The 19,028-nt window shown below is 38.6% G+C and overlaps 1 protein-coding gene across 1 annotated transcript in view; it reads right to left on the minus strand.

Annotated features, from left to right (window-relative positions):
• Positions 1–316: 316 nt before the first annotated feature.
• The window catches only part of rxylt1 (ribitol xylosyltransferase 1), a 30,944-nt gene continuing 12,232 nt past the window's right edge, over positions 317–19,028 (minus strand). The window contains exons 4-6 of the mRNA XM_028810491.2: positions 8,869–9,183; positions 8,305–8,475; positions 317–1,290 (exon numbers count right to left, since the gene is read on the minus strand). Of these exons, the coding sequence (XP_028666324.1) occupies positions 873–1,290; positions 8,305–8,475; positions 8,869–9,183 (904 nt within the window). The 3' untranslated portion in view covers positions 317–872. The remainder of the gene's footprint in view (positions 1,291–8,304; positions 8,476–8,868; positions 9,184–19,028) is intronic.

A 19,028-nucleotide genomic window follows, 5' to 3' on the forward strand; every position in this document is an offset into this window, starting at 1 on the left:
TGACCAAAATTTATGCTAACACCCTTAAATGAAAGTCTGCAAAAATGCACTTGAATCATGTCTGAATTGTTTGATTTGTAATTTTAAACTGTAGAGCAGAGGAAGTGAAGAAAAAGTATATCTTTGTCCCAAACATGATGGAGGGCACTGTGCACACAAACAAATACACATGCATAACCAACTAGAAGTATAGTTGGACCATGAATCCAGATTTCTTAGTTGTTAGATTCAAATAGAAATTATTTTGTTCTTTATTCCGCCCTGTTTTACAACAACTCTTATAAATACTGTGAATTATAAAATAGCATGTTTTAAAACAAAAAGCTATAACAAGTTCTACACAATGACAAACACTGCATTAGTAGAAAAGGTACCTGTCTGTGAAGAAGTGTTGCCTTCATATTATATACACATACTCACTTAAATCCAAAGTGCACAAACTACAAATACAAAAATTCTTATTACATGCAAAGTTATTTGTATCTTTTCATTTTAGATAACACCAACATACATTGAATGTAGTATTAAACTAACTTTAATACAAATATATAATTCTAAGTTGAAATTTACACAGTTATACCCCAGTGTATATAATACTGGTAGGTCGTTGTTCATTAGCGATAACGCAACTTAAAACACCTTCCTTGCAGGTTAAAAAGTTGATTTAGGCCTTAAAAAAAAAGAAAGTACTGATACATAAAGTCTATAAGACTTTTCTTGTACATGTTGTGTAGCAGAAAATGTTTTATCTGACAGTACTACAAGACCCAAAGGAAAAGAAAAAATATATGCATTTTCTCACAGAAAGATTTCAGCAGTAATTTAATATACCCAATTATTAAATTCTTGATTGTGTCCTTACTCTACAAAGATCACATTGAACCCTTCAAGAAAATAGTCTGTTCAAGTGTCTCAGTAAAAAGTTCCTTTAGATGGTGTTTGAAATTATTGTACCATTCTACAAGCTTCTTCCTTCTGGTATTTTTTGCTTGTAAACTCATCTTTTTCTCTTTTTCAAACACCTCAGGGAGTGTTCTCCAGTCTTTAAGAAAAATAAACGGTGCTTTCATTAACTTTAGTAACTGCAGTGGAGGGTTTTGGTTTAGAGATGAATTTCCGCAACTTCCAGAGGTCATGATATCTTCTACAACAGGAACAGATCCACACGAGCAAGCCTCATAAATTCTGTAGCTTTCTGTATTTATCCCAACTGGACATAATGTAAGGTCACTATTCAACAGGGAATTCTGATATCTTTTTAAGCTTTCACTGGTCTCCTGAGGAAGCCACCTGAAAAATAATACAAAGTAGAGTCATGACTTGCTTATACTGTATGTCTTTTTCATGGGCAGGCATTCGATATGGAATCCATCAACTCTACCAAAGTTCTAATCCATCAAGTCTACAATGTTCTAATGTGTGGTTTTGTATGTAGTGTACTGAGACCCTGGAGTCTAAAACGGCACAATAGGTATAAGTCAGAAACCTGGTGTTACTAGGATGCCAATTCATTAGAAAGCACATGCACACTCCCATACACACACCACACACATACTCAGTAAATCAGTTAGGAACTACTAATAAACTTTGGACCACGGAGGGAAACTGCACATCAATAAAGGAAGAACATGGAAACTACTATTTGTAGAGGATATAGAAGCTTGTAACTGTTACTAAGGACTCTAATAAACTAAGTTGGATAGAATTTGAACAGGAGTATTCTCTAAGGAGATAATATTCATCTTATTTTTGCTTTAATTAGCTAATGTCATTTCCTTATCTGCTTATGCTTAGATACCCATATCATCCGAGTTAATGCTCACTTCATTTATTTGCCATTATGTCTACTTTATAGAATATTTAAGAAGCATCATTTAAATAAAGGATGAGACATTAAAGTAAGATCTGCCAAATTTTCTTCGTTATACAACACACAATACAGACTGACTGGTTGAATATAGCCCCCTCTAGCAAGCAGTAGTCCATGCCTGGTATAATAAACAGTACTTTCTTTCAGCTCATTATTTAGTAATTCCAGAAAAGAGATCTGTATAATGCAGCTATAAAAGCAGCAGGATGTTTGTCCATGAATACAACAGTGTTCAAAGGCAGGCAATTACACTCTTAACTCTAGAGCATATATGCCCATGGTTAAATGCTCACATATGAATAAACAAAAAAAAAAATACTACAAAATACTGATTTTTTTAAAACAAATCCCATTACATGAAAGTAATTTAACATTACCTAACACTTTAAACATAAACATTTTTATAAATTTAAAACACTTATATAAATTCACAATTAAATTTTACTCTTTTCACTTAACATTTCTCCTTTTAAACTACTCCTAAACAGTTTCGTTTTCCATCTTCAATATTTTACAATATTAATTAAAATACAAATTACTCTGTGCTAAAAAAGCTTGAATTTTAGCTCAGCTGAATCTGTTCTTGTCTTTCACAAGCAGTTTACCTTTCATTTACCATAAATCTATACTTTCAAAACCCTGCCTGTAGGTTTAAAATATTGCAAAATTAAGGTGGATTCTTGAACTGCAGAATCCTGAAATGCCATTTCTTTCATTCTTCTCAAATAAAACTGACTATAATGTTTAATGGTCATACTGTTGGAACTTTTCACTACAGTTAATTCAAAATATGGCAGCAAGGATTTAACTGTAATTAAGCACTATGGCCATGCTGTTTAAGTTCCTAACTTACTTCTCTAGCTTCCAATTAAATTAAGAGCCAATATAGTCAATATCATTTTAAAATCCTCTTTATTATATCTAAAGTCATAAATGATTTAAGATTAACTTTTCTTCATAGAATTTATCGATGCCCACAGACCAGGGCATATACTGCTATCTCAAGATGCAGGCCTCCTTAATGTTCTGAGAATAAATAAAGCAAATATATGAGGCAAGTACATTAACTATGTGGCAAACAACATCCAGAACAATCTGCCTACTAGTATTAGAGAAGCTCTATTGGTCTAAGCATTTAAATCAAGACTGAAAACTCATTATTTTAGCACAGCATACATATGATACTGCTGCTGCATACAAATAAATAAATATATAAATACTGTTTAATAAAATGCTTTCATTCACCATTATTAAGCCACTTTTGTTCTCAATAGTCATGCTTAGTTTTACCTGACGTTGATGCATCGTTACATATGACTAGCAGAACACACAGACCTCAAGTCTTCAAATAAAAGTAAACGTAAAACAACTCAATCGACATGCGAGTTTAAAATGGACAGAGTCAGGGTTTGTCTTCTTTAAAGAAAATAACTAAATTTGCTTGTGGTGGTGTTTGCCTGTTGTTTGTAGAGAATACGGCAGCAATAGCATTTGATGTTAGAACATTATGAAATGGTCAGTCTTGTGTAAAATTGATTTGGAAGTACATTTTTAGTTCTTGAACCTGTCCGACATCTTTCTGTGATTTTCTTCTTTTTCAACATGTCTTGAATTTTTATGCTATTGGGCGAAAGAATTGTTAGTGTCAATGAAATCCTTTAACTTTCAAAGCAAATGAGGAGATTGGTCTTTATTTTCAGGTTTTGAAAGTCTTTCTGCTAAGCACTTAATTAGAATCTATAATGTAAAGACTGACACTTGCAGGGGTGTTGTCCACCAATATTATGAAAAACATGATTGAAGTTCTGAACACGCAGGTACCATATCCTGAGGTATTATCAACAAAGAAAAAACAAACAAACAAAAAAAAAAACCCTGTGGATAGCCTTATCTGTGGTATGTTGTAAATAATAATAATAATTCATTACATTTATATAGCGCTTTTTCTCAGTACTCAAAACGCTATCCACACAGGGAGGAACCAGGAATAGTGGCATCTTAACAATTCTCAAGGAAGTTGTATCGTCTTTTAGTAGCTTGGAAGTGTTTATCAAATGAACTATGCGTTATAACAGTGTTGGACTCGTGTAAAAGAGGCGAGGAATAATTTTTTAATGTCTTGCTCCTGTCTTCGCTTACAGGTATTCCTTTTTGTTCCACTTGCCTTCAATTTGTAAACGCTCAGGTGTAAGGGCTGTTTGTGTTAAAAAAAAATCCTGTACTTTTTTAGGCAAAGTCGGAGAGATATCTGTATTTAGTATACAGGCCATGAAAGGTTTTGCTTAACAGTAGAATCCCTGACGCTTACGATTTTTTTTCATTGTCCCTGAACTCCTTAAATTTTCCTGACATATGCCAAGCAGCTCAGAGCTCCTTATCACTGTGCTAATAGCCCACTTTTGTTTTGCAAATGTGTGAATTAGCAGAATGCAGCCTGCTATACACCCCCCCTCCCGCCAGATAAAGGCATCACCCCTGCTGCAATCCTCACAGCTGAAGTCTGTGTTGAAGCGTTTATCTGGTGATGCGTTTGTAAGGAATGATATAGATAATGAAATACCATGATTTGTTCTTTGTCAGTAAAATGACCCTTGCTTTTGGCCTGAAGCTGAGCCAAGATCTCAGTTCCTGTTGTTTTCTTGACCAAACAGTGTATATGACTTTGTTTAGCACAGAAGGGTGTCAGTTTTGTCTGGACTGCATTCTGTATCCTGTAGTGATTGGGCTTGTCACTGGCATGTGTAAACTGCCTCACTGTCAGTGCTGGTTGTGGGTATAGTTCCTCTTCCAGGCATAACAGTGAGTATAACTATGTTTTTCAGTGAAGATCTTATCCTGTACCTGATGCTTGCTCAATCGTTTGTTGTAAAAAGGAAACAAAGCGGCCTGTGCAATGATATTCACTGAGTTCTTTGAGGTTCCTGTCAGCATCTTGGAGCTGTACTTGGCATACTAATATACAACTTTGTATTATAGTATACAACACATACATCCTAGATGCTCTTTTACTTAACTACCTTATCAAACTGTATTCTATTCTAGTCATCAGTTCTAATCTGAACGTTATATATCCTGGAATGCTCATGGCCCCAATGCCCCTCAGATTAGAGCATGTTGCTTACATATTCTCCACCATAAAAAACCTAAATCATACTTTTACAAGAAAACCTATCATGCTAAAAGATGTGCATCCATTTTTTGTTCCATCCTTTTATCCATTGATTTTAAATAAATTGCTCACTTTTTCCAGTATTTTTCTATTCTCTTATGAAAAAGCAGGCTGTTTTTGACCGATTAATCCATCATTCAAACAATTTAAATTTCTTTCCTAACCATCATAAACGCCTTTTCTGAAACAGATTATCTTCTACTTTTATATACATTAAAACAGCATTAACTGATTTAGATATTGCTGTTTGTCAGTTCTAATACAGAAAACTTCCTTATCCGAATCTTCAAATTATGTTCTTCTACATATCCATCTATCCATTGTCTCCCGCTTATCCGAGATCGGGTCGCGGGGGCAGCAGCTTGAGCAGAGATGCCCAGACTTCCCTCTCCCTGGCCACTTCTTCTAGCTCTTCCGGGAGAATCCCAAGGCGTTCCCAGGCCAGTCGAGAGACATAGTCCCTCCAGCGTGTCCTGGGTGTTCCCCGGGGCCTCCTCCCGGTTAGACGTGCCCGGAACACCTCACCAGGGAGGCGTCCAGGAGGAATCCTGATCAGATGCCCGAGCCACCTCATCTGACTCCTCTCGATGCGGAGGTGCAGCGGCTCTACTCTGAGCCCCTCCCGGATGACTGAGCTCCTCACCCTATCTTTAAGGGAAAGCCCAGACACCCTGCGGAGGAAACTCATTTCAGCCGCTTGTATTCGCGATCTCGTTCTTTCGGTCACTACCCATAGCTCATGACCATAGGTGAGGGTAGGAACATAGATCGACTGGTAAATTAAGAGCTTCGCCTTGCGGCTCAGCTCCTTTATCACCACAACAGACCGATGCAGCACCCGCATTACTGCGGATGCTGCACCGATCCGCCTGTCGATCTCACGCTCCATTCTTCCCTCACTCGTGAACAAGACCCCGAGATACTTGAACTCCTCCACTTGGGGCAGGATCTCGCTACCAACCCTGAGAGGGCACTCCACCCTTTTCCGGCTGAGGACCATGGTCTCGGATTTGGAGGTGCTGATTCTCATCCCAGCCGCTTCACACTCGGCGGCGAACCGATCCAGAGAGAGCTGAAGATCACTGCCTGATGAAGCAAACAGGACAACATCATCTGCAAAAAGCAGTGACCCAATCCTGAGCCCACCAAACCGGACCCCCTCAACGCCCTGGCTGCGCCTAGAAATTCTGTCCATAAAAGTTATGAACAGAATCGATGACAAAGGGCAGCCCTGGCGGAGTCCAACTCTCACCGGAAACGGGTTCGACTTACTGCCGGCAATGCGGACCAAGCTCTGGCACCGATCGTACAGGGACTGAACAGCCCTTATCAGGGGGGCCGGTACCCCATACTCTCGGTGTACCCCCCGCAGGATTCCCCGAGGGACACGGTCGAATGCCTTTTCCAAGTCCACAAAACACATGTAGACTGGTTGGGCAAACTCCCATGACACCCTCCAGGACCCTGCTAAGGGTATAGAGCTGGTCCACTGTTCCGCAACCAGGACGAAAACCACACTGTTCCTCCTGAATCCGAGGTCCTACAAGAACTTATTTTCATTAACCCTTACTCCGTCTCAAACCCTATTTATGTTTAGAAAGCTATCAAAGGCCTCAAAACAACTTATTCTAATTTTTTCTCCTCTAACATGGCAAAGGACAATTTACGGAAAGCTGCAAACAATTAAATTCACAGCAATCACGCCCTCCCAAATACGATCATAAACATGCTGCATGCATCTCTGTTGTAAAGGCATAATGAACATAACAGTTATTGTTTAAGTGGCGCAGAACCTATTTACGTTCTAGTTTTACAGCTTCATAGAAACAATGAATTCTTATATATCGAGAAAATAAGAGGTTGCAATGAAAAACTGATGTTAAAATACTGAAAAATGTGGAATTTACTGCTTTTTACTGAGCCTTATTTTCCAACAGAATGCCTTATCATAAACTATTGAAGCAGTTTCTGTATTCTATTTATTTGCTAAACCTTTTTACTGGAGGATTTCTCACTTCTTAATATTCCTGGACATTATCTCAGGAATTGCTGGATTTGTTAACCTACGTGAAGGTTTCAGGAATTCGTAGCATTCTACTAGAAATGAATCTGTCCTTATAAGATGTGCTACGTTACCTGCTGTTATTGATGGCAACATCCACCTTGTCCTACTATAGCCAGTAGCCATCTCTTAATACAGCAGTTATCATGTTACTTCTTAAACAAAATATGTGTATCACAAAAATATGGCTTCACTGTACTCAAGTAGCAACATGCTTCCAACTAATTACACATTTTATAAAATATGCAATGAATATGCTAAGAAAAGGAAACTGCATCTTCCCAGCCTGCAACTGGCCAACACACACCCACCCACCAAGGTCAGCTGTTTAAAAAAAAAAAAAAGCATTATTTTTCAGAACTGTGTCCTTGTATGTTGCAGGGAGCTCTTTGCGATTTTTTGCATATTGTTAGTTTTGTTTGAAAGGTACTTAATGTTTTTATTATAGACATATTTTTTAACTAACAGATACTGCAAATGTACAAAGAAACTTTAGAGGGGGGGAATATTAAGTGCAAGACAAATTGTTTGACTTTTAAAAATGCATTTGTCCTACTCATTTTACATAATATTACTTCCAGGTTGATTACAATTTACTATACTATAATGAATACTCAAGGAGTTATCTACTGCAAATCACTTAATTTTGTGTTGGCTTCTTAGGCACAGTGTGTTGATTTATGACACATTTTTTAAAACTGCTTTCCAGTGCACCGCTTAATCAGCATAGCACAGTCCCTGTTAAGGGATTGTTTTCTCTTGTTGTTTAAAGGGAACTTGCATATAATTTTCTATTGAAATTATTTTTCAACATGATTTTAAAGATAATTAGGTTAGGGATAATTAACCCGCTGGAAAATCATAGACAGAAGGAATGCATTTCATTTTTAGTTATGTGATTTCGCTAGAGATAAGTAGTTTTGATCTGCTTTGATATGCCATTTGTAGGGGTGTATAATTGATAAAATTTTCAAGTGACAAACCTTGGTTAAATATGTAGACATTTTTAAAACATTCTGTGCATTGTAGAGTCATACTTAAACATGCCATCAATGTATTATGACTATTTTAATAAGTTAGATAACACAGCAATGTTACCTTCTTTTTTGTTCACAACTGTCAAAAGTAAAACTAAGCCCTTCATACAACTGTTTTAAAAGTGATTTTTTTTTCAGTGTTTATTATAATCAGAAGAAAACTTACTCTTCTCTAGCAGCTATAATGCAGTACTTCTCAAGCTGTTTCTCCCTCATAACACTCAGTAAAGTTTCTCTTGAAGAGTTCTTGTAGATTGTGCCCAAAAAATTACATAAATATGGTCTTTCTGAATTCAATAAAAAATTATCTGGAGAGACAATAGGAAATCCTCTGTATCTGTTGTGGAAAAAGAAGATGCAGCTAAATATAAAATATCTCAAATGCACCTTAGACAGTGACTGCATAAATATACCAATATATGCAAAATAAAAACAACTGTCCAGCCATTTCTTCATCTCCTTAAATCTTCTTAAGTTAAATAATCTTTGGCTTTCAAAGCAAAAACAACAGCCTTAAAATTTTTTCAGGGTCTGAATTCTTATCAATTGATTCTAACAAATTTTATAAAATTTTGCTTGACCTCTCACTACAACCAATTTTACAGAAATTCTTTTTTAAATTAGTACATTTAAAAAAAATCCTATGCAAAATAAAAATAAAATACCTACAGTAATTTTAAATAAATTTTAATGTACTTTGAAAGCAGCACTGGATAAAATTTAAACTTACGTTGCCACTCCCAGTGGCCATTGGAATATATCCCTTCCATTCACCCAAGGACTGTCATATACCAGGAATAGCAAGTCAATAAATCCACCATTCTGTTGAAGGTGGACACGAATCCAGTCATTGTTACATTGCTCACTGCCTAGGAGCACCACTGCTACATGAAGAATTTTATGGGTCTGTACTAATGATTTTACATGCTGTAGCCACTGGATGGCATATGTGATCTTCTGCTCCTCTCTTCCATTTAATACAAGCACAACAAATGTACTATCCAAAGGTAAATATTTTGGAACCACAGAAGGACCTGTGTAAAAACTAAAAAAAAAAAAAAAAAAAAAAGGAAATCAATGAAAAGTGACAATAAGCATACCAATGTTAATAAAAAGCCAAAATTAATTTAATTCATCACAATTAGCTTTTCAGTCAAATGAAACATATTTGCACTATTATACTACCTTACTTGTTCAAATTGTGCTTCTGTGCAACATTCGTTTCTCAGGTTTGTGTGTTACTATTGCATCATGGCAAAACTCGAGGCAGTTCCTATGCAGAATCTGACACAGTTCACTTGTGAAATGCACTAATGTACTGGGAAAAGAGGAACAACAATAAAAATAACGCTAATAATAGTGGAGCTCTGCCTGGATATGACATTTCATCATTTCTCTACTGGTTACAAAGTTCTGGAATAGAATGGAAAGAAGCAGGAGGGATGGGGTGCACAGCAGAATTTTAAGATGACCTTATAACAGGGGTGGCCGACTCCAATCCTGGAGAACCAAAGGTTTTTGTTCCTTTGTCATTTGCATGTTATTGCTAACTAGCCAACCTGCAGCATAGCATACGCCGCATAATTATGTATTGATGGGTGAACACTTCCTGAAAGACACAGTTGTCCAAATGGGGTGGGTTTGAGGATACGATTGTAATTGAATGAAAACATGGAACTCTGGAGAGAGCAACATACAATTGTCCGTGACTGAAAACTGGGTTTGGCAGATACAGGCATATCGTTTTGAAAGTGTGTCCCTGTGCCTTATTAATTGTCATTGCAAAGGCCAATCTAACCTGCGGTGGGTTGGCACCCTGCCTGGGATTGGTTCCTGCCTTGTGCCCTGTGTTGGCTGGGATTGGCTCCAGCAGACCCCCGTGACCCTGTGTTCGGATTTAACGGGTTGGAAAATGGATGGATGGAAGGCCAATCTAACAAGAAATTGTCTGCGTGTAAACGTAAAAGGCAAATTTGAATCTGATGGGGTCAGGGATTCTCTCTCTCTTGCGCCTGTGTGTGTGTGTGTGTGTCTCTCGCGCGCGCGCCTGTGCCTGTGTGCTGTAAGTGAATGAAAAGATGGAACTCTGGAGAGAGCAACATACAATTGTCCTTGACTGAAAACTGGTTTTGGCAGATACAGGTATATCTTGTTGAAAGTTTGTCCCTGCGCGTTATTAATTGTCATTGCAAAGGCCAATCTAACAGGAAATTGTCTGCATGTAAAAGTAAAAGGCAAATTTGAATCTGATGGGGTCAGGGAAATCCGGGGAATATGGACAGTTTGTGAGGTAGGAGCTGCGATTGTTTTACACTCCAGTACATTGCGGTGAATGCTGAGAACAGTCAGTCTAGTGCCTTTACAGAGACTTCTTGCTGTCATGAGGTTTCTGAGAAGCATGACGACTGAACCAATTTTAAGTTTGACTTTATGCGGAGGCATGCCAGTGGGGGTAATGGCTGCCTGGCGGGTCATGGGAATAACGCCGCCGGATCGCCAGTCGCCATCATTTATGGTTGGAACTACGACAGTATGTGATCTTCTTCGAACCACCGACTTTCGTTCTTGATTAATGAAAACATTCTTGGCAAATGCTTTCGCTCTCGCGCAAATTGTTGGCTCTGTAGTGCGTGTGCCATGGTCGGCTTCTTAGTAAATTGTTGGTGGGTGGGGCTCGGTCTTGTGTGCGTCTTGCTTGCCATGGACTTAGTGAATTATATATATAGATAAGGAGCACTTAAAACAATGAATACAGCTGTTTAGGACTGTAATAAGCAATTAAAGGATCAAAATCTTAATGAGCAAGACAACTAAAATGAACCAGAAACATGTTACTTGAGCAACAAGAGCTTCATCAGCAATGAATTATTTCTCATGAAGCAATTGGGTTGCAACAAGCACCGGTAGCCACTGCGGCCCTCCAGGTCCGACGTTGCTCAGCCCGGATTTAAAGGGTTTGAGTCTTAAATAGCAAATAATTTAAATTAAGCTAATTAACAGCAAAAACTAGAAACTAATTTTAAAAAATGTTTGGTGTTCTTCCAGATGGTTTTAAAGTGGAGAAGGACAAACAAACTGTGATTGCATTCACTACACTTTTGGCACGCAGACTTATTTTTCTGAACTGGAAGAATCCTAACGCTCCTCTTTTAAGTCAGTGGGTAACCGATGTTTTATACTATTTGAAATTGGAAAAAATCATATATACAGTTAGAGGTTCTGTACAGAATTTTTTAAAACCTGGCAGGATATAATCAATAAAATTTTAGAATAAGCTCTTAAAGCACTGAGGAAGCAATTATCTCCGCATCTCTTTTTCCTCTCCATTCATCTCTACTGGCCTATTAAACTCATCAATTTAAGTATGTCTACAAGCCTTAAGTTTTACTCTGTTGGCCGTACTCTCTCTCTCTGGGGTGGGGGTCGACTTGTTTTCTTTGTTTTTTTTTTTCAATCCTATTATTTGTAAAAAATTGATTGATTTGTATGAATTATTACAATAAAATTATAAATAAAATTTAAAAAAAAAATGGTTAGAGTGAAAACCTGTAGTCACTGTGGCTCTCCAGGATCTGAGATGGCCACTTCTACCTTATAAACTATGTTGATCTCTTGTTTGGACAAAACTTTAATAACAGCCAGACGACATAAAACTACTGCACTATTATCTACAGTGAATTCTGTACAAATACCTACAGTGAAATCAGAATTTATCAAACCCTTTCACTTTTTTCAAATTTCTTGTGAAAGAATTTTTTTTCCCTCACATTAAGCAATACTCAGTACCCAAGAATGACCAATCAAAATTTTGTATTTTTGAAATTTCACAAATAAAAAACAAAAAAAAAACACCTAAAAAATCACATTTATGTATAGAAATATTCAGACCCTTTGCGGAGGTGAATTCTGTTCTACAGATCATCACTGAGATGTTTCCATAACTTCTTTGGAGTCTACTTGTGGTCAATTCTATTGACTTTTACATGATTAAAAGGCACACCCCTATCTATACAAGTTCCTACAGTTGACAATTTGTATCAGAGCAAAATCCAAGCTTTGATGTCAAAGGAACTGCAAGTAGTGCTAAAAGACAGTATTGTTTTGAGAGACAGATCTGGGGAAAGCTACAAAATCCTGCAGCACTAAAGATTCCCAAGAGCAGAGTTGTCCTCATAATCCTGGAATAACCACAACTCTTCCTAGAGTTGGTCACTCAGTTAAATGGAGAGAGCATAATGGGAGAATTAAACATAAACAGAATGGTAGAAGAGCCACGTTAATTGAGAAGACCAAGAACCCAATGGTCACACTAGCTGAGCTCCAGAGAACATGTGAGGAGAAAAGACAAACTTCCAGAAGGACAACCATCATTGTAACTTTCCATCAATCTGTGCTTTATAACAAACTAGCAAGACAGAAGCATCTACTTAGTAAAAGGCACATGTCAGCCTGCTTGGAGATTGTAAAAGGGCACCTAAAGGATTTTCACACAGTGAAAATGAATCTGATAAAACCAAGATTACTGTCATGTCTGGAGAAAACAAGGCACCACGCTTCATGTATGCAATATAATTTCAATGGTGAAGCATGGTGATGGAACATTCAAGGACTCAAAGATTAGACTAGATTGAGGTAAAGCTGAGTTATCAAAGAAAAGAGATATTCTAAATAAAAACCTGTTCCTATGCACCTCAGACTGGGCCAAAGGTTCCAACAAGACAGTGGCCCTAAGCACAATGCAAAGACAACACATACAGTAGGTTGCTTAGGGACAGCTCTGAGAATATCCTTGAGTTGCCTAGCCAGAGCATAGACTTAATAGTGGGACCTGAAAATAACTGTCCACTGACAGCGTGCATCCAACCTGACAGAGGGAGAGAGGATCTACTAAACTGAATGGCAGAAAATTCCCAAACTCACATTATACTTAAGAAGACTCCTGGCTATAATCACAGCCAAAAGGGCCTCAACTAAGTACGTAGTAAAGGGTCTGAATAATTGATTCAATTTGAAAAGTCAGTATTTTTAATACATTAGCAAAAATGTCTAAAGTCCTGTTTTCACTTTGTCATTTTATCACAAGGCTGCAACATAAAAAAAAATGAAAAAAGTGAATAAGTATGAATACTTTCTGAATCCATTGTATAAAAGACATTTGTCTTTGCCTTGAAAACAAGATGGCTAGAAGAATGTGTTAAGGATGCAGAGACAGACTAGTTTTAGCGAAGCAGGTGAAGTGTGCTATAGGAACAAAATGGATGCATAAAAGGCAAAACCTTATCTGACACTTGAATTTATAGATTACATCCTTACAGCACAATTTCACAGTATAAAAAGTTCAAGCAAAGGCATTAGCTCAAGGTTGCTATGGTACCTCAGAGTCCCACAGGGCATACTGGGAATTGGAATTTGGTGGCTCAGCCCTATTGGGTTCCAGGGGTACTGCCAGGGTGTGCAGCAGGGTCTCTGGAGCCCTATTCCATCAGGCTCCTAAGTTACCAGTAAGTGCTTCCAGAACAATCCAACAGGACACTGGAAGTACTCCTGGGGATTACATAAAAGGAGCCAGCTGCCACTTCTTTGGGAGCCAGAGTCGGGAGGAAGGTGACAAAGCTTGCTGGAGGAGTGGAGGCAGACAGAGGCAGAGACAGAGAGAGAGAGAGAGAGACACAAAGGAAGCGAAGAAGAAAATGCTTTGCTATTTTGTGCTCTATACTGTGCTTGTGTGAGAAATGATTTCAGAAGAGTTGCCCACAGCCAAATAAAGCAGTTGTGTTGCTGAGCTTGTGTTTGCGTCTGTCTATCTTGGATTTGGGGAGCAGGAGCAGCCCCTGTAGGCCACAGCAGCAATGAACCATAAAACAACCACAGGGCTCTTTAACATGTGTTGAGTAGGAGGTCTTCGAAATTGGCATAAATGAACCAACAAATTTTAAAGTACACCCCCAAAATTCGTGGGGGTTATGTTCCTAGAGCACCCAAGAATTGCGAAAAACCGAGAATGTTGGATGTGGTTAAAAAAACTGCCTATTTTCATAGTTTAAACCCTAAATGCCCCCAAAACACTTTAATTTCAAACTCAGCTTAATACATTACCTAAAAATAAAGAGTGTAAAGGTAAACCTGTATACTGTACTGCTATGTCTCCTGCAGTGCTAGAATGTAAAATACCAATGTTACCACTATATGTACTGTAATTCATGCAAGCGCGTTTTCATTGCCAGAAGCCTTAGATGGTGCAACTTACTTCTGCGACATCTTGGGGCTTTAACCGTTAAACTGCCACATACTTGGGGTTAATGCACCCCTGGATGCCAAATACTTTTTTGCTGCACTTTTTAAGTAAACGTCACAATTAACAAAGAACAAGTGACATTTTAATTGAACACATTTTTTTTCATGCAAACAGCATCACAATTACTGCAACACTGATCATTTTACACACTGCTAATGAACTGTAAAAACTATTTTAAAAACTACTGGAACAATATGTACAAAGTGCAACTGACGCCATGGATGTAAATCACTGAGCCAACTGCGCTTAAATTTGCTGCACACAAGCAGACAGAGGTAAGCGCTGATGCTTGCAGGCTAGTCTTAGTGCAGCTTGGGTCACAGAATTGCATACAAACATGGGAGATTGTAGAGACCTGAACTTTATTCAAACACTTCAAACAAACATGTCTCTTTCAGAAGTAAAAGGTGCTCAGCATGCAGTTAGTTAATGATTAAACAATAGACAAACATCATAGGAGAATGTCTGGGGGAGGACAGAGAAAGAAAGCAATCAGCCAAAAAGGACAGGTACGTTCAGGCTTTTAAGTAAGCCTAGCGCGAGAAGCGGCAATCGAGAAGACGGTGATTTATTTATTTTTATGGTGGAGATTCCATCCTTGACCAACGCGCGCATAAACAAACAGAGACAAAAACAAAGCAAAACGGTAACTAAACAGCAAATAAAGAATGTAATGAAAACAAATGAAATAAGAAAACAACGATACCACCCCTTTTTCCCTTAGGGCAATTACACATTAAATACAACAAAACACAAACAAAACACACACAGTAAATAATAATAATAATTCATTACATTTATATAGCGCTTTTCTCAGTACTCAAAGCGCTATCCACACAGGTGGCGCAGTGGTAGTGCTGCTGCTTTGCAGTAAGGAGACTGTGGAAGATTGTGGGTTCGCTTCCCGGTTCCACCCTGTGTGGATAGCGCTTTGAGTACTGAGAAAAAGCGCTATATAAATGTAATGAATTAAATCATTAAAGTTCATGAAAAACAGCAACGGATGAAATGTAATGATGAAAATAGATAGTCCAGAGATCCGCACGTTGAATGGGACTGTACAGATAGTCCTACCAGTAGTTCCTGAAATGGTGATGACGGGTGGATGGGTTTAGGAGCGCTCCTTTCTTTGAAGGATGGCCATAAAACGATCCAGGACACAATGAATAAGTACAGGTAACCGGCCCCCTTTTTAAAATCTGCGCTGACATCCTTTGACCTCAACGGCCCCAGCACCCTCAACAGAAGACCAATCAAAGCCACTGCAGGGACTGCTGGGAGTTGCAGTTTCAAATTCTATTGGCTACTTTCACCATCCCAAGTCGCGGTTTTCTCTACAGCTGCTTCCTGTTCTCTCTACAGTACAGTATTGGCACGAAAAAAGCCATAAAAATTGCAGAGGATATTTGTGGTTTCCACTAACAATTATTAGTTAGGTTCTAAGGAAAAATCCACGAATGACTGAGGCCACAAACTCTGAACCGCGACTTCACCGAGTCTACTGTATATCTGACAACTAGTTTACTAATGACTTTACAAAATCCATAAAGCTCAAGCTTTATTAGACATAACATGAAAGAAAAATACAAGTCTTTTTTACTCAGTGACTTATAGTCCCATGGGACTTTGAGAAATAGCAACACAGCCTGACTAAAAGGAGAAATTTGAAAATTTTGCCACAGAGGAAGAAAATACATTCCTTTAAGGCTATCTTAGTTACATTACTGCCAACCTCTTATCCAGTAACATTACACTCTCTGAGGTGCATTTGTTTTCATATACAGTACTTTGCAAAAGTTTTAGGCAGGTGTGAAAAAATGCTATAAACAAAGAAATATAAATAATGATTGTTTATTGTTATCAATTTACAAAATGCAAAGTGAGCGAACAAAACAAAAATCTAAATCAAATCAATATTTGGTGTTACTACCTTTTGCCTTCAAACCAGCATCAATTCTTATAGGTTCACTTGCACAAAGTCAGGGATTTTGTAGGATTATAGTCAGGTGTATGATCAACCAATTATACAAAACAGGTGCTAATGATCATCAATGTCACACGTAGGTTGAAACACAGTCATTAACTGAAACAGAAACAGCTGTATAGGAGACTTAAAACTGGGAGAGGAACAGCCAAACTCTGCGAAAAAGGTGAGGTTGTGGAAGACAGTTTCATGTCATGGCAAGATTGAGCACAGCAACAAGACACAAGGTAGTTATACTGCATCAGCAAGGTCTCTCCCAGACAAAGATTTCAAAGCAGATTGGGGTTTCAAGATGTGCTGTTCAAGCTCTTTTGAAGAAGCACAAAGAAATGGGCAACGTTGAGGATCGTAGACGCAGTGGTTGGCCAAGGAAACTTAGTGCAGCAGATGAAAGACACATCAAGCTTATTACTCTTCAAAATCGGAAGATGTCCAGCAGTGCCATCAGCTCAGAACTGGCAGAAACCAGTGGGACGCAGGTACACCCATCTACTGTCCGGAGAAGTCTGGCCAGAAGTGGTCTTCATGGAAGAGTTGCAGCCAAAAAGCCATACCTCCGACGTGGAAACAAGGCCAAGCGACTCAAGTATGCACGAAAACATAGGAACTGGGGTGCAGAAAAATGGCAGCAGGTGCTCTGGACTGATGAGTCAAAATTTGAAATATTTGGCTGTAGCAGAAGGCAGTTTGTTTGTCGAAGGGTTGGAGAGTGGTACAATAATGAGTGTCTGCAGGCAACAGTGAAGCATGGTGAAGGTTCCTTGAACGGTTGGGGCTGCATTTCTGCAAATGGAGTTGGAGATTTGGTCAGGATTAATGGTGTTCTCAATGCTGAGAAATACAGGCAGATACTTATCCATCATTCAATACCGTCAGGGAGGCGTATGATTGGCCCCAAATTTATTCTGCAGCAGGACAACGACCCCAAACATACAGCCAAAGTAATTAAGAACTATCTTCAGCGTAAAGAAGAACAAGAAGTTCTGGAAGTGATGGTATGGCCCCCACAGAGCCCGGATCTCAACATCATCGAGTGTGTCTGGGATTACATGAAGAGACAGAAGGATGTGAGGAAGCCTACATCCACAGAAGATCTGTGGTTAGTTCTCCAAGATGTTTGGACCAACCTACCAGCCGAGTTCCTTCAAAAACTGTGTGCAACTGTACCTAGAAGAATTGATGCTGTTTTGAAGGCAAAGGGTGGTCACACCAAATATTGATTTGATTTAGATTTCTCTTTTGTTCATTCACTGCATTTTGTTGTTTGATGAAAATAAATGATTAACACTTCAATTTTTGAAAGCATTCTTTGTTTACAGCATTTTTCACACCTGCCTAAAACTTTGCACAGTACTATATTTCAGAAAGTGTAAAACAAGGTGACAGATTTTCAGAAAATGTTGTACATCTGTCTTTGAAAAATGAATCAATATTGTAACTACATAAAAGCAATGAAAAAACTGACCATTAGCATACTCTGATTTGAAATGTTACTTGTTCTAAACCCTATCAAAAGAAAACATCTAGAAATTTTGACCCAGAAGAAAATCTTTCCTTTTGTTATTTCATGATTGAACTGCAGATCTTCTCTTTGTATACTGAACAAATAGAGATAAGGAGAACTCTTTGACTTGCCTTATTATGTTATTAAGCATGATATAGGAGATATATACAACATATATAAATGTTACTCTTCAATAGGGGGGCAAGCACCCCCAGGCAGTGGTTCGTCAACCTGTCCTTTAGCATCCTGGAGGAACTCTGCACTTTTCCGCTACTTTCTACCCTACACTGGTGTCTGTATACAGTGGGTCCATGGCTTAGCCACTTTTGGTCAGTGTGATAAATAGGTAAATAAATAACTGGCGTGATCACTGTGGGGTCATGCAGTTACAAGGAGTTGGTAAAGTGATCCAGATGGGGTATATCTACATGTGAGGGTGTGGTCTGTCTTGATTGCTTCATTGGATTCAAGTGGTTTGCATTGAGTTGCTGCACCCATGGAAGCATAAGGGTGAGTCAGACTGAAAAGCTGAAAAGAAAGAGCCAAACAGAAGGCAGTACTTTGTCAGCGCACAGAGAAGAGAGGAGGCAAGTGGTCTGGGACATGGAGGAATGAGTAATTATTGTTCTGGGGTGGATCAGTTCCTCGTTGAACAGCTATGGGGTAGTGGGAGATAATCAAGCTCTCCCTAGGGATCCACTGGGTGCCAAGTTTTTGTGTTTTGTGTGAGGAAGACATCAGAAGGTGGCTTGGGGAGTCACAGCAGATACGCCGAAGGAGGCAGTCATGGCTAAAGCCATAGTTGGAAGGGACCAAGTTGCTGACGTTTCCGCCAACTGCAAGACCTGTGAAGGATGAACTGGGCAGACGATGAGGGAAGACAGGCTAGGCTGCAGGAGAAAAAGAGTTGAAAAGAGACAATGGAGGTAAAATGGTTCAAGAGAGGAAGGCCGGCGACAGGCAGGAGGATGAAAGCTGCAGCAGAGAAAAGAGAGAGGTGTGGGACAGGTGTCTTTTGTCCATGGATTTTATGAGGGAATCCTAAATTGGTTTTTACACTATTTATTGGATTTTTTTTAATCTTCATCTTGAACACAGGGTTATTTA

The sequence above is a fragment of the Erpetoichthys calabaricus genome, chromosome 1 (assembly GCF_900747795.2).
Source record: "Erpetoichthys calabaricus chromosome 1, fErpCal1.3, whole genome shotgun sequence".
NCBI lineage: Eukaryota > Metazoa > Chordata > Cladistia > Polypteriformes > Polypteridae > Erpetoichthys > Erpetoichthys calabaricus.